This window comes from Struthio camelus, chromosome 26, assembly GCF_040807025.1.
Source record: "Struthio camelus isolate bStrCam1 chromosome 26, bStrCam1.hap1, whole genome shotgun sequence".
Lineage (NCBI taxonomy): Eukaryota > Metazoa > Chordata > Aves > Struthioniformes > Struthionidae > Struthio > Struthio camelus.
Window position 1 is genome coordinate 6,452,703 of NC_090967.1, and position 16,365 is coordinate 6,469,067.

A 16,365-nucleotide genomic window follows, 5' to 3' on the forward strand; every position below is an offset into this window, starting at 1 on the left:
AATATTGTAATGTATCTTGAAAAACAGAGAAATCACATGGGTTCTGGAAAGCCTCTGAGCGCAGTAGTGCCCGACCGCTTGTCTGGGCCGGGATGACTGATTCCCATCCCAGTTTTGGGCTCTTTCAGCCTCGTCTGGGCGCTTACAGGAGGCGCTGGAAGCAGCTCCTGGCGTTGGGAAGTGCGGGGAGAGCGGGAGCGGCGACTTCTGTTGTGTCTGCCTGTTGGCTCCGTTTCCTTCCCGGTGAAGCGCCGGTTTCCCGGCAGCGCGGAGGCTCTGCTGCGCGCTCCTCGTGCTCTCCCGGTCTCCTCGTCAGGTCCCCCGCCCCGAGATGCGGTACTGAAATCGCTGATGAATACAAACTTCTGCTGGTTACGTTTTGCTTCAGGTGCTTCGTACGTTGTTTAACTAGTTCATGATTAAGCTGTATGGATTTGGGGTTTTTTTTCCCTCCCTCCCTGTAGTATCTTGAAAAATCAGGAGGCCGAGACAGTTGTCAAGTGTCTTCTTTCAAGGTCGCCTTCCTTTTTTAGCTTTTTAAAAAAAAAAAAACGGGGGGGGGGGAAGAATCCACACACAAAACCCAGCGACTCTCATGGCTTTTACTGCTATTTCTCCGTGTTTTTGGAAAAACGCCTGGCGGCCCCTTGGCGTGAGCGGCGCCTGCCCGGGCCCGGGGCGCTCGAGGCGGGCGGCCGCCCCCGGGGCAGCGGCAGCCCCCCGGGCCCGGCCCGCTCCATTTTCTCGCGGCACCTGAGCCCTGACCTCACCTCACAAAATGAAGGCCCGGCACCACCGGCTGGGACTGGCCGTTGCCATGGTTTTCGCCGTGGCGGGTCACGTGGCACGCCGGTCACGTGACCCGGCGCTGGGTAGCCTAGAGGAAGCGAGCCGTGGTGCTGGGGGACACCCGGCACCCACCTCCCCGGCCTCCGCCACCTCCCTTCCCCGGGGGGAAGCCGCTTCGCGGCGAAGCCGGAGAGTTGGCGTGTTCCTCGTGCCCTCCGCCCGCGGTTTGGCAGGCCGTGGTTCTCCCAGGTGGCAGCTGTCTTTCGCTCCTGCAAAGTTTGGGTCGGGCCCTCTCGGCGAGGGACGGGAAAGCATCGTCCCATCGCCGCGGGGCAGAGGGCGACCAACCCCCGGGGCGGTTCCTGGGGGCTCGGGGGGTCCCGGCGCGGAGGGCTTTTTTTCCAAAAGCTGGCTGACGTGTTCCCGCAGCGAATTCGGAGTGGCCCAGTTAGCAACTCCGAAGTTTCTCCAGTCTCTCTTACGCAGCTGCAGAAACTGAGGAGGTAGCGACTGCTGGTGTTTTACAAGACCGCGTGGCTGTAGCTTGTGGCTTTGTGGAGCAGGCACAAAGAGTTTCCAAATTGCATCGTTCAGACTCGTGGTCTGTAGCTGAATAAAATCTTCATAGTACCAGCTAGCGTTATATCTACAGTCATGATGTATTGACTCCATAGCTCTTAGCAGTTTTACTCCCAGCAGAAGTAGAAACTATTTAAAGGGTGGAGCGGATGAAAAGATCCTTTGTATTTCAAAAATGTGTTGGTTTAGGTTCCAAAGCGCTTTCTGCTCAAATCCCCACACTTACATGAATCTCGGGTTTTTTAGCTAATGTAACTTTTCATGCTTTTCATTGGGGGGGGTGGGGGGTGTAACCTAAACAAAAGTGGGAGGAAGAAAGGCAAGTGAAGTTGCTGCAGTTATATCTTAGTCCTTCATGCCATCCTTCAGCTTCCAGCTGTTGTCTGAAAGGGATTCAGAACTGACTAGCTTGATACCTGAATGCTTTTCCTAAACACCTACTGCTGACTGCTGTCAGGAAAGGAGTATTGAGTTAGTTGGAACTTGGTCTGACCCAATTAGTCGTCTGTTAAGAACTACTTGGGCTGGTTTGGTGCATTAAGATGGAGTAAAAGCTTGATGTGTTTCACCTGTGCCACTGTTAATTTTGAAGCCTCCTTAGAGTTTAAATGACTGGAGTTTACTGGCTCGTTGTGCCCTCTAGAGGACACTTCTCTACCTTTTCCTTAATTTTCAACTAGCAGGGGAATTATGCTAAAAAAGCTAATTGCTGCAATATCTAACGCTGTTTTTGCAGTATCCAGAATACTGATTGATCTGCATGGGTTTTTGCTGAAAGTGTATTTTGCAAGGTTTATCAGGATATGCAACTTCTCAATCATATTACTCAGCATGACTATCGTTTGCATCAGTAAAAAAGATGATCTTTCTCTAATTTCTGTTAATTATTGGATTCTTAATAAATGCAGGGTATTAGTTAACTCTAGAATGTATTTTTTTAATCTAAGAAGTAATTGCTTGATATTTAAAAATAAAACACTTTCATGTCACATCTCCCCTTCATGAATAATATAAGACACCCTTAGGTATGCATTAGTTCACTTCATCCTTTTCTATATGAGTTCTAATATATGGTTACATATCATCTTGCTTGATAGGATTTTTTTTAATAATTTTATTTAACGCATAACCTGCTGGAAGTTTTTCATTTAAAAGTTTCTCCCTCTTAACTTTATTATTATTACTTCTGGTTTTGGGTTGCAAGAAAAAATAATTATATGCGATATAATTCCTAAAATTCTTGGATGCCAAATCTTTAACAGGCCCTTTCATTGTTTCCCGGGCAATGCAGAAGGCTATGCTGACCTGTTTTTATAAAACACCTGTTAAGTCTCTGACATGTCACCAACCCTGTTCTAAAATACTTAAGCTTTATAGTTTGAAATCCCAAGGGATTCAAAGGGTTTCAGTCAAAGAGTCAAAGATGATCTGCTCTTCAATTCAGCTTCCATTCATAACTTTCTCAGAAAATGACCTCTGCTGTACTTCTCAAGCCAGAAGGACAGTTACCAAATGTCCAGTAAAACTCCAGCTGAAAGAATGGTGCTCTAGTCTGTTGTCAGATCACCTTGTCTTTGGCCCTTTTGGTTCATGCAGTTAAAAATACTGCTCTGATATGATAATCACACATGATAAGGATGAGAGGTGATTCGCTATCCAGAAATCATGTGCACGATTCAGCCATCTCTCAAGGCACTAAAGCGTTAAAGCCAAAACAAAAGGTCAAAATCAATATCCATCCGGAAGCGTTTCAGCGGTTCTCAGTAAAGTTTCATAGATATGTTTATCTGTGTGTTGAGACTGTAATGGATTTCTCCTGGTAAATAACAGAAGAGGAGAGAATCTGTTGGTGTAGAAATATGATTGTCATTAGGTGCTTAAACCTAGGTAAGTGTAGCACATATGAATTGTTTGTGTTTCCTTAAGGTTCTGATAAATAACTCATGTGGGAGAAGGTCACAACTTACAAACATTTGCATTAGGAAAGGAAAAAGAGAAGGGGAGTAGCTTTTTGGCTTTCTGCACATAAAGAGAAGCAACAGGTGAACTGGTTGGCTGTGGAATACAGATGGGTAGGTGGGCTTCCCCTGGTACCAGTGCGGCGGCTGCTGCTGCTGGAAGACCGTGCCTTCTGATGTGAAGTGGAATGGCTGATTCAAACACCTCTAATTTGAGAGAATCACCATTCCGATTTATCGTAGCTTCGTCTTGATTAATGACATGCTTTTGTAATTATAAGCTTAATATTCACAGTGAAAGTTGGTCAACCTCATTCGTGTCAAACATGCAGAATTTGAGAAATTTGAGATTAATCTGTCAGGAGTTTGTAAAGGACGTTACTTTCAATGCAATGTGAAGTAGTTGGTTTGCTTATTAACTCATTCTCTGTGCTTTTTCTTCTGATTTACAGTGAAATAAAGAGAGAAAAGAGAGTACCTTCCCCGGATGTTATAGTGTTATCAGACAATGAACCTTCTAGCCCTAGAATGAATGGTTTAACAAAAATAGCATTAAAAGAGACCAACACAGAGGCACTCATGGTGAGTCTGCGTGGCTTGACACAACTTCAGATTGTACCATCTAGAAATACAAAAACATACACTCGTTCCTGCAGGTATATCTGCAATCACAGTGTCAGGTGGATACATGGCTTTGTAAAGACTGACTTGCAAGCAGAGAATCTTGAAGCTGAACTGAAGACCGATGCACTTTTTTTTTTTTTAAGCTCCTATCTCCTTAATTTTTGTATGTTTCTAAAGTGTACCTTTCCCAGAATTGGCATTTTAGTGAAGTTTATATTTGTGGATGCAGTATTCCTTATGCAGCATGGCCCAATGCAGATTTGTTGTCTGACACTTCATTTTACTTTGTTTCTTCATGTTACTAGTGAGGAAATCTTGAAAGTCTTTTTTACCTTTAAGAGTTCTTTCTCTGTACTTAGTTTTTATGTCCACATATTGCAGGCATATCAGTGATATTAAGACATACGTGACAATTACACTGCTGTAAGTTCTTGTCATAACTTGAATGGTATCTATTTTTTTTGCCTCTCCCCCCTCCCTTTTTTCCCATCCTGTATTGCCTTAACTGGCCCTGCAGAAAAGCAGTCCAGAGGAGCGTGAGAGAATGATTAAACAACTAAAAGAAGAGTTACGGTTAGAAGAAGCAAAGCTTGTTTTATTGAAAAAGTTACGGCAAAGTCAAATCCAGAAGGAGACCACTACTCAGAAGGTATTTATTTTCCTACAGATATTTATCATCTTATCTTTTGGAATGGGAAAAAAAGAAGAGCATCTATGGCAGTTGCCATAACCAACCTACAGAGTATATCACAGCTTTCAGATAAAACACATCTCGCTTTTCATAAAATCTTCATGAGGTTTATGGGGTCTTATCCTGTTAATGATTTATTTTTGTGGGATTCTTCTTTTTTTTGGTTTTGTTTTGTCAGGACCAAGTGACAAGACAGTTCTGTCACCCAAGGACATTCTGTCAACCATGTCCAAAAGCCAAAGGCCTTTTTATTGAAACTTAGATGCATTTATGAATGTAATTTACTTGAAATTATTAAACACTCCATGCAATCCTTAATGCAGCATAGAGAATACTAAAATGCATTTGGAGGAGATTCTTGCACATAACTTTACCTGTCAGCACATTTACGAAGGCATTTGAATCACAACCATTGGGAACTGGCAGTTGAGTGCTGTATTCCTTGTAGTGCGTGGCAGAGCTCCAGATCTGGATTTCATGTCTTCCCAGGTGAAGTAAGTCTGTGGTTAGTTGTATGCTGTAATCAGTCAGAAATCCAGGCAGCCCCTGGAAGGAACGGTTCAGCCCTCCCACCCTGAATTCCCTTCCCCATCGCACGCAAAGTGCTGGGGAGAGAACTGATCTATCGGAAACTAACCCAGCAAAAAAGATGACCTTTCTGTCAGATTAGTTGCCTGATCTGGCTCTCTACTTATACTGTTTATGCTGGCACAAAGGGTTGAGGTGGAGGGTGGTAGGAAAAGAGCAGAGGTGGTTGGGAGGAGAAGGGGTGTGTGAATACCCCACGCACTGCTGTCAGGACTTAAATGACAAATTTCAAGTGTCTGTAACAATGGCAGCTAACTGTTTTATTTTACAGTGTGTGTTGCTGACTTGATGGATTTTGTGATGGGGGCGAAGTATAGATTTAAGTGTGCTTCACTCTACAGATGGATATTAGTACATCTTGGTTGGTTGGTTCTGGTTGTTTTACTGGTGTCTTTCTTCTGGACTTGCACTGGTTTAATTCCGTCTACTGAAACATGTGAAAGTACTTGTGTCACACAGTTCATTGCTGAATGCTGAGCGAGCGAACTTTGGATGTTTGAATTAACTAGGGTGAAATGGCATATTCTAACCTTCTTAATATCTGAAGTCTTTTCCTTAAACACTGTCCACTTTATGTTATGCTTGCATTTAGTTAGTTGCGACCAGTAGTAACGATGGATAAGACGGCAGTAGGCTATAAGCTGAGGCTGTTAAAATCAATTTCTACTTTGCTGTCCTTTTGGTGTATAGGTGCTTCTATTTATTTTTTAGTATAATCTTATCTATACTTGCCTAATAACTTCTTCATTTAAATACGCATGTTTAGCTGCTTGGAGGAAGAAAGGGATGGGGGTGGGGGAAAACCAGAGTCTTTGAAGAATCTCTTACTAAGGCACAAGGAGGTAAACGCTTTTATTCCCTTAGCTTCTGTAATTCTGCTTACACCCTTACACTCGTCTGCTTTCTTTCTGGTTTTTCCTCTTCCAGCCTGCTGGTTCCTCTGGGAGTGCTGTGGCCACCCCTCCGCCCTTGGTGCGGGGAACGCAGAGTGTTCCTGCGGGCAAGCCGTCCCTCCAGGTCAGTGGGGTGGGCTAGGCTGCCAGGCTTAGGCTGTGCACTAGAGAAGAAGGCAGAGTAACAGGAAAGGCAGTCCTTCCACATAAATAGCTTGGATCCAGATTGAAACCTTTTTTCTTTCTTTTTTTTTTTTTAACTTAATTTTTTTTCATTTTTATTTCTAGCAGCTCCAATGCTAACTCCCACAAACCCCACTATAAGGTTTTAACAGCTGATGGGGTGGGAGATAAAAGTAGGATGTCTCTGACAGGTAACTCTCATAAGCTTATCTTTCAGTGACTGATCATCCTGAAGCGCCTAATCCACTCTACTGATAAATACATGTAGGATACTAGTACTAAGGACCTTGGCCAAAAAGGATGCCATGGAGTTCTGACATAGAGATACTGTGGCAACCTATTGTTGTTCTCTCAAGATGCTTAACTGTACCCTCAGCATGATTAACTGTAAGAGCTGAGTGAATCATAGGTGGGGTTTTTTTCCCCTTGACTTGATGGCTAACTTGCAATTGATAATTTAGTCTAGACCAATATCTTTCCTATTAAATGAAATATTGGAAAGCTTTTGGGGTGGGTGAGAGGGACAGGAAATGCAGAGAAAGTTGACACCTGTCCACCGAATCTTCCTTTTGAGCTTTTTTTTTTTTTTTTTTCCACTTTGGGATTTAAAACTTTTTTGATTATTTATCTTGGACTCACTTCAAACAAATTTCAAAGCTGATTCAGCACAAAAATTTTTAACTTGAGAAATGCCAACGATACATGTGAAAATGTTGGTCTTTCAGCAACAGAAAGAAATCAAAGTTGCAAGTGTACGTTCTAAATTTATTTTAGTTCCCTTAAAATACAGTACTTGAGGGAAGGGGTTAACCTTTCTATCACTTTAAGAATATTCACAAAACTTAGAGCAATTTGTCAGTTTTTGAGTAATCTCTTCCCTGAGGCAAGTTGCCTTTGCTAAAGACAGCACTTTCAGAGGAACTGGACCACAAGTTAAATCTTCAGCAAACAGACAATGAAACTTTGGTTGTATGTGGCAGTGGTCAGGGCAGAGAGCTGGGAGCTAAGAATCCAGAAGTCTGGTTATTCTGTCTAATTTGCAGTGTTTGGGCAAATTAACCTAATTTCCATCTGCTTTTGCTTGACTGTAAAAACTCTTAATTCCTGTGTGTAGGAGTTGGGCTAACATTTGGTCTTTAGTTAAAAGGCATTACAGAAATGGATAAAACTTTTCCCTTGACTGAAATGTGCACATGTGTGTATACACATGATAAGTAGTGAAAGTAGGAGCTTTGATATTTTTAGAAGTCTCAATTCATGGATGATGGGCAGTTTGGGGCCTGAGTGAGGGAAGTGGCAAGATGTGCAAAGCTGGGCTAATAGGACGTTAAACGGGGGGTTAGCGCTCTTGAGCAGCGCTTCTCAAACTAGATTGAATAGCGTTAGTGGTCAGCTGGAATGTAAGTGATGCATGAAACTATAGCACCTTTCATAACATTGTGAGAAACTGAGGATTTGATAGTCTGCAGCCCAGAAAGCAAGGACAGCAGTTTCTGAAATGTCTTTAGCCTGACTCCTTTTCTTTCTTTTTTTTTTAAGCTTGTCCCCTTTCCACTCTCCTCTTTTCTTCCCACATACATGTGTGTGTCCAATCCTCTCACCTTCCCAGGTTCCTGCATCTCCAGCTTTTGTCTTGCCCATGGTTCTCCTTGAAGACAGCATTTTGTAATTCCTTGTTCTCTTACTTCCAGAAAAAATAAACTTGTCTTTGAACCTAAGCTCTATTGAAGCCAGCCTGGCCCAGTCTTGTCCTACAGTTTTTCTGATCCTGATTTCCACTGGCTTGAGACAGATAATGCATTCATCACATCAGCCAGAGAGGAGAGACAAAAGGCAGATAAATATTCCTTGGGGGCTGCTTTCGTGTACCCCAGTCTCTCTCGCTCAAGTTATGGCTCACCTCTTCGGTGCTTTCAGTACAGCCGTTCTGGAGCTATTGAATTTCATGTGTGTTTTTTGGTTGAAAATGTTATTCAGAACTGCTTTTTTACCTTTTGAATTCCATGCAGGATGTGAGAGAACAATCTCTGAGCATGTAGCCAGACTACTATCCCATCCTTACATATGTCTGTATTGCTGTGTAAGGTTTCAGACACTGCTTTAGCAGCACGCTAACTGACAGAAGAAAGCATGTATATAAATATGCTGGCATAAAAAAGAACAAGTGAATTATCTTCTGTTTTGCAGACCTCTTCTACACGTATACCAGGCACTGTTATTCCTCCTCCATTGGTGCGTGGTGGGCAGCAGACTTCTTCAAAGTTAGGAACTCAGCAAAACACACAGATAGTAATGCCACCTCTTGTCAGAGGAGCACAGGTAAGTATTTGCCTTGTGGTAGATCTACTCTGTTTTTTCTGAATGCATCTTAACTATATTTTTAGTCATCCTTCTTCTTGTCCGGAAGGATTCTATGTAGTTCTTGCAGGATTTTAATAGGGCTGGATGTATCGATACTGAAGGTTCCCACATCATTCCAGTTCATGCTTATACATTCTGCTGCTCCATAACACTTCCAGTGAACCATGAGAAAACTTTGTGGTGATGTGGGATATGATTCTTCCTTTTGCTGCACCAAAAAATTTTGTCTTTATTATGAAAGCTACTTTACAGGCTTCCAGCTTTACCTGCTGTTTAGGAGAGCAGCAGCAGAGGAACTAAAACTCATTGTTCTCTCACTTTTTTCCTTGTTATTCTTCCTGCCTTATCAAGTTCACCTGTTTAAGTGCTAAAACTCACTTCTTTCCTCAATGTATCTGTCTTCAGATTGAAAAAGAGCTGCTGAAATGAGATAGTGAGTTGGAAATCTGAAGGTGCTGGTTTGTGAGGTCTTTATCATCTATAAGAGAAAACAGTGGTGTCACTAAAGGAGTAGCGAGGCAGGCAGTGTTCAATTTGACATGCTCTTCTAGAGTTATGACTTCTGAGGGATACTGGGAGGAAAAAAATTTCTTGTTAAAAGTAGATCTTTTACTGAAAAAAAAAAAAAATCTCTTAACTGTTGCGTAGCCAGCACTAAGGAAGAAGGTATAGCATGTTTCCCCTCCCCCCCCCCCCCCGTTATGATGATGGAGAAAACATGCTCATTCTGTGAAATAGCTTTTCTAATGCCTTTAAAATGAAACAGGCTTAACTGCTGTGCGTTCTGAAAGAAATTTGACTTAAACTTTAGATTTTTTGGTGCAACTGTTTTGGCCTTAATATGATGGCCTCGGACACAAGCATCTCTCTTGATTTTACATTCTACTTCTTTCCTTTTGACAGAGGGAAAGGGAAAAATACCATGTTTTGACAAGGATGTTAATCATCACGCTTTTTTTGCGTTCCCTGCCTTGCCTCATTTCCATTGTATCATGTCATCCCATTTGGCTTCCACCACTTATTTCCCACTATCTAATCCTCCCCATCCTTCATGGAACCATCACATCAGCCCATTTCTGTGTCTTCCCAGCAAATCCACAACATCCGACAGCACTCCAGCACAGGGCCGCCTCCGCTGCTGCTGGCACCACGAGCATCGGTCCCCAGTGTACAAATTCAGGGGCAGAGAATTATACAACAGGGTCTGATCCGTGTCGCCAATGTCCCCAATACCAGCCTGCTTGTCAATATCCCACAGGTGAGTTCCAGAACTTTGCACCAAACATAACATTAACCTCAAGAATACAGGTGTGTAGACGTAATTACCTATTGTCTGGATACTGTATCTAATTGGTATTGCCTGCTGTCATCTAAGTGATGTGGTTGCTTATTACTGCAGGTACCCTGCTCTTTGTTCTTCCTGTGCAGGTCATTTCTGTTTCACCTACCGTGTACAGAAATGAAGAAAAACATTACAGATAATTGGGAAAGAGTATACGTTTCAGTGATCTGAATGTTGGGCCTGAGATAGTTCCCATTTGATGTTTCAATATGAAACTGTCCTTCAGAATATTCTCTCTTCTTCCTGAAGAAGCACAAATAAAATGAGTGCTCTAGGAAACGGAACTCAAAGTGGATTAGCGCTCCTGTTCTGAAACACCAAAAGATACTGAAGCCACAATTTAACATCTAACACTGATATTGGCATGCAAGTAGTGTAGGTAAAAGAAGCATAGGGTTTTGTTTTATAATTAAAAGTCATAACTCTGACAAAGTCATAAGGAAAAATACTACTTTTTTTTTTCTTTTCCAAATTTCTAAATGTGCCTTGTATAAATGATCAATAAAGGAAAATGAAGTTGTTTAGAAAAAGAATAAAAGGATTAGATGACATACTATTTGCGATAGGAGATGCAATGTTGCAGTATCTACGGCTAGGTATGTATTGTGATCTGTTTGGTAGCCTGCGTAAAATAAGATTTAGCGAGAGATGGTCTTCACTGCACACACAAAAAAAAAAAAAAAACCACGCTTACAGCAAACACTGTGGTTGCCCTCCCTTTTGACTATCTCAGCAGAAAGGAGCATGTATTTCAAAAAGACTGAACAATCTTGTCACTTGTCACTAACCAAGATGTGTCAAATTTCCTTCAAGGCTTCACCGACTTCAATAAAAGGTACAACTGTGACGTCAGCTCAGGCTAATGCTACTACTACCAGTGCTGCTTCTATTGTGAACTCCAATGACTCGCCAGCCAGCCGGCAAGCTGCTGCCAAGCTTGCCTTGCGGAAGCAGCTGGAGAAAACGCTGCTGGAGATCCCGCCTCCAAAGCCACCTGCACCAGAGATGAACTTCCTGCCAAGTGCAGCTAATAACGAATTTATTTACTTAGTTGGATTGGAAGAAGTTGTGCAGAACTTGCTGGAAACTCAAGGTGAGATTGCATTAAAAAATATTCCTCGTAGATGGAAGTCCCACTTAGACTCTGACAGACAGGAAGGAGTTTCGGACCTTGCACGTTTAAATTTTCATGGTCTGTCTAATCTTGGATTCACTTTCTCTGACTATTTTCAGGTTGCTTTATTTAGCTGCATAATTCCAGAATTTCACAATGATCTGATTTTTTTATACGCTAGACATGAATTATAAAGATTTCTCTAAAATGCCTCTTGTTCTCCTTAGAGCTGTTGACCTGCTGTCATCCACTTGTTTGTCCATCAACCCAGAATTCTCTAAGTTATATGGTTTCAGTGGACTGCCTGCCAAGATATTTGCAGGCAGAAACGCTATAGCTATCCTAAAGAAATTGCCTCCGAGCAAAGGAAAATTCTGGTTCTAGCCTAGTTTATGTAGATGGAGCAAAGGTGTAAAACTTCCTGTTTCCACATGTTAGGAGGATATAGCTTGAACTTTTATTTCATAGAAGCTGCAGGTGGAGCTGAGCTAACCTGATTGTGTTCCTCAGGTAAAGTTTCAGTTGCCGCATCATCTCGCGAGCCCTATATGTGTGCACAGTGTAAGACTGACTTCACCTGCCGTTGGAGGGAGGAGAAGAATGGAACCATTATGTGTGAAACCTGTATGACATCAAATCAGAAAAAGGCCTTGAAAGCTGAGCACACTAACCGACTGAAGGCTGCCTTTGTAAAAGCACTGCAGCAAGAACAGGAGATTGAGCAAAGGATACTGCAACAGACTGCGTCTCCTGTACAGACCAAATCGGAGCCTATTGTGCAGCACCACTCACTCAAGCAGGTAAGGATCTGTCTGTAGGAAACCACATCTCGGCGATGATGGGGTAAAGGTTCCATAATGCGTGGTCTTCCAGGCGTACGGCATGGGCACTGTGGTGGTTGGTGTGCAGATGGGAAGCCGATGCATGAATTTCATGTTCTGTTTGAGCTCCACAGTGTGTGCTTGAGTTTGAGTTTAAACCTGGGCTGTTTAAAGTGTTATTCTGTCATATCGTGGCTATATATAAACTATCTTCTCTGTACCTGAAGGCCAGAAGTCGGTGATGTCCTTCCTGCACAGTCACTGTAATTATTCTGGGGTTTTTAGCTTGCATCCCACAAGGTGTGTTCCTGAATTTTTTAGGATGTACTAAATGGAAAATTTTGCTCCAGTGCAAATACCCAAGAATAAATTTACCCAAGACAAAAAAGTCTGACTTGAGCCAGGAACAACTAACGTTGTTTGTGAAGTTTCAAGGTAAACGGGTAATAGCATCCGTGGCAGAGACTGGATCTTCTGCACTTTGTAAAACCACCTTTGAATTGGGCAAAGATAGAAGCTGCGTAAGTGCTGCTTTGAGTTGAAATAAGGTAGTGATGATTTAGGACAGGGAGAACAGTGTTGTCTGTGTATAGAGAGCTTATGTAGTACTCTTTTTTTTTTTTTTCCCTTCTGCTTTGCAGTTGATTAATTTGCCGTTCTTAAAGATACTTTCAGACGTACAAAGCTGATTCTTATTTAGATGCAGAGATGACTGGAAGTTGTCAGCCCTGAGACTGATAGTCCTTTCCAGATCTAGAGAGAGAGAGGAGAGAAAGAAATGCAAAAAAGATTGGTCAGGGCTATTGTACTTGAAAGAGGGGGAAAAACTGCTGTACCTGTCTTACTCTTTGCTCTCTTGCCAGACTGCTAGCCAGATGTCTAGAGGTCCTCCTGGAGCTCCACGAGGAGTGTTGCATGCATTTAGCCAGTCACCCAAGTTGCAGAATGCATCGTCTGCAGCAGCACTTGGGAGTAGGCCAGGTAAGCATGCTGAGAGACCTGTCAGCAAGGGCAGCGCTGCCACCTGGAAGAAGACTCCCATCAATACAGGTAGATTTTTCTCTAAAGTTTCTTTTCTTTGTAGTTACTAGCTGCACTCTGTCCAACAATCATAGTTCTTTGGGTAAGAATGCTCTCTCTTTGACACTTCCTGCATGAAGGCCTGACGATACCAAGGCTTTGCTTTTAGTATTCTTGTTTGCACTTGCTCTTGGTGTAGTTTACGCTCATCAAAAGCGATCAAAAGCTGCCATATAAAAACAGTGCTGCTTTACACTGTTACATATAGACTTAATGTAGTATGGAACTGTTCAGCACTGAGTCTGTATGCACAGTCAGTACCGCGCTGCAGGAGTTGAATTCAGTCATTTAATTCTGGGAGTTTAATTCAGTTTAATTTTGACTGGGGTTTTCTCTTTGCTGAAAGCAACATACAGTGGATCTTGTTGCTTTAGGTAAAGCTACAGTACGTACTCCCAGAATTCCTCAGGATTTGAACTGCTAACTAAAGCTGTTGCTCTGATGCAAACTGGAATTTTAACTTCTAATTTTACTTTGTGTGTTTTCTTGTTTGTTTGTTTTCTTGGTATAAAGATTTGACTTGAGAAGAGTAGCTTGTTTCCTTAAGTGATAATCAGAATCCCTAGGAAGGAAGCATTGTAGCAGCTAGCTCTCTGGAGATCTACTTTCTTGCCCTGTGTTGAGTGGATAATTTTTTCCTGACAGGTTAATCTAACATTTAAACATAATTTTATAGCAGAGAGTTGCTCAAATCTAATTCCTCATACAAAGCCTTGCCACTATTTTTTCAGATGACTTGGGAAGCTTTCTGTTTCTGAAGGTGTCTGACCTTCTGTGACCAACAGGGGCTAATGTTTACTTAGATTTCACAAGTCTCTGTTTTTATGTGGGTAAAAGGGGAATGTAGCAGGGTTTTTCCACTCCTTCCCCATGCTTTTACCGTATTCTGATGCTTGTTCTCGTCTCTCTTTTATATCTTATCAGGTGGGGCTTTGCCTTTTGTTAATCCTAGCTTAGCTGTGCACAAGTCTTCTTCAGCAGTAGACCGCCAGCGTGAATATCTCCTGGATATGATTCCCCCACGGTCCATCCCACAGTCTGCCACGTGGAAATAATGCAGAGGAATGCCCAAGAGGAAGACTTAACCTGTTTCTGCCATCCTTTTTATACCACATTAAGTGGAATCTGCTTTAATCCCAGCTGGATATGCCCCAGGCTTCATAGGATGCAAGAAGACCACTCCTCATCCCATCGAGTGCTGCTGTCCCTGCTATGAGAAAATGACACCATGTGGGTGGGAAAGACTTAAGCTCATTTGGTTATCAGATTCTTATGATTGACTGATGATGAAGGCTGTCAGGGAAGGGGAAGAATTCTTATTTTTTTGGCTTTATGTATTTAGTTTGGATTTTTTTGTCACCAGCACAAAAGGAGGACTAACGACTCTCTGCCTTCAGTTTCTTTTATTAATAACTACCCATTTACCAAGAATATGGTGTTCATTCACATCAAGCATGGATGTCAGTTCAAGGAAAGAGGAATTTCAACCTGATATCGCAGATGCATTTAGTGAGCCGAATTCATGTTTGCTTTTCTTCCCTGCCCCTCCTCAAACCAGGAAGGCAGTCTACAGATTATAATGTTTCCAAATCGTCTGATGATGAGCTAATGATAAATAAGTGCAAACTCAAATTCCAGTTGAGTATGTGTTTCCAAGGGACTGGCTGCCACCAAAACTTGTCTGGTAGGTGGGAACCAGTGCAGGAGTCTCTCACTTTTGTTGGATTCTGTCTTGAATAGACTTTGAACTCTTGGTAGTCTAAAATCTAATTTACTCAATAGACAAAACACCTTTGTTCAGTCTTTCTAATTCAGCAAAGAGCAGTTGGGCCTTTCATATATTCCCAGAGACTTGAAAGTGAAACTGTTTTTTTTTTTTTTTGAGTTTTTTTTGGTCGTTTTGAGAAATTTTACTCAAAAACTAGGAATTCCAGAAGCTGCACGCAATCAGAAAGGGTGAGTGGAGGGAGCAGAGGACTGGGAGGCTGCAGTCAGGTAACAGGTTCTTTCCTCTGCTGTTACCCGCCGAGGAGCAGTCTTTCACGATCCATGCTTTGGTGGTGTGATGGCCGTACCAGCACGTGTTGGGCAGGACTGCCTACCTTGATCCCTCTAGAATTCCGTTCTTCCAAGCGTACCGAGCATGCTCCTCTGTCCCATCACTTCAGTATTTCATTTTTGATAGAGCTTTAGGTAACCCTGCTTTAAGGACAGGTTTCTACGTGGTTTTAATATATTTGGGGGGATTCCACAGATTAAATCCAAATTCATCAGGTCTAGTTTTTCTTCTCATCATTTTCTCTCCTTCTTCCCTGTGCTTTTCCCAAATTAAAGTTGAATTCAAGTGGCAGAAATACATGCCTTACTCCTTAGGTTGCGTATCAGTACTAGAAGTAGTGCTGATAAGAATTATTTGCAAAAAAAAAAAAAATTATATATATATCTATATATCTATATATAAAAGAAAAGGGGGGGAGGGGTTACTATTCAGTCTCTATGCTGAATCTATTTTCTTAGCAGTTGCAGTTAGATCTCACTTTAAACCAATTACTGTATAGGGTTGTCCCTCTTAAGATCTAACTATCGCATAGTGAAAAAGAAAACTCGCATTCATTTTAGCCCCCTATTCTGTTGTGTGAATTTCAGTATTTAGATACTCTTGAAAACTGTTTGGTAGTATAGAAAACCTAGTTTTGCAAAATGGTATTTGTTCCTGTATAAAGCCCTAGAATTTCAATTTGACTGTTTTTTGTTTGTTTTACAAATGTATATTAAGAGCTAAATGGGGATGAGAGGAAATGGTTTGAATTTTTAATTTTTCTTTTCATTCCAAGATATTTTGGACTGGGAGATGTGGAGAGAGAAATTGAGTGCATTTTATTTTTGCACTTTGAAATATTATGAAAATGTTTCAGTTCCTTAAATGTGTGGAGTTTTTTTTCTCTCTTCTGACAAATGCCTGCATTATCGCATCACTGATACAAATGTCTAGTGCTATTAAATGACTTGGGAAAAGTACATTTGTTTAAAAAAAAAAAAATTAACTTCTCAATTAAAATTCAAACTCATTTTTCGGGAACCTGGACAATTTAATAGTTTCTTTCCAGTATTGGAGTAGCTTTGGCTTCAGCTGATGCTGGAAAGAGGGGAATGGAAGAAGGGGCAGAAGTATTGAAATCACCTGTTTTAAAAGCTATGTCAAAACCTTTTTGGAAACTGCCAATTCAGTACAGCAGCATGTAAATTTGAATTTCAGCACAATGGATAGGGGAGACTTATTTTTAAATCCAGAAGCGTAAATAAAAATGAATCTGCACATACCCTCTTACAAAGTTTTCTCCC

The 16,365-nt window shown here is 41.8% G+C and overlaps 1 protein-coding gene across 26 annotated transcripts in view; it reads left to right on the forward strand.

Moving 5' to 3' along the window:
* The window catches only part of GATAD2A (GATA zinc finger domain containing 2A), a 70,037-nt gene extending 54,597 nt beyond the window's left edge, over positions 1-15,440 (forward strand). For 11 of the 26 annotated variants that reach the window (XM_068920346.1, XM_068920357.1, XM_068920352.1 and 8 more), the window contains 9 exons: positions 3,779-3,908; positions 4,468-4,599; positions 6,157-6,246; positions 8,493-8,624; positions 9,736-9,924; positions 10,822-11,101; positions 11,633-11,922; positions 12,807-12,993; positions 13,948-15,440. In XM_068920346.1, coding sequence (XP_068776447.1) covers positions 3,779-3,908; positions 4,468-4,599; positions 6,157-6,246; positions 8,493-8,624; positions 9,736-9,924; positions 10,822-11,101; positions 11,633-11,922; positions 12,807-12,993; positions 13,948-14,078 — 1,561 coding nt within the window. In that variant the 3' untranslated portion in view covers positions 14,079-15,440. The remainder of the gene's footprint in view (positions 1-3,778; positions 3,909-4,467; positions 4,600-6,156; positions 6,247-8,492; positions 8,625-9,735; positions 9,925-10,821; positions 11,102-11,632; positions 11,923-12,806; positions 12,994-13,947) is intronic. The other 15 variants (XM_068920362.1, XM_068920369.1, XM_068920367.1 and 12 more) reach the window with 6 other exon arrangements.
* Positions 15,441-16,365: the final 925 nt, after the last annotated feature.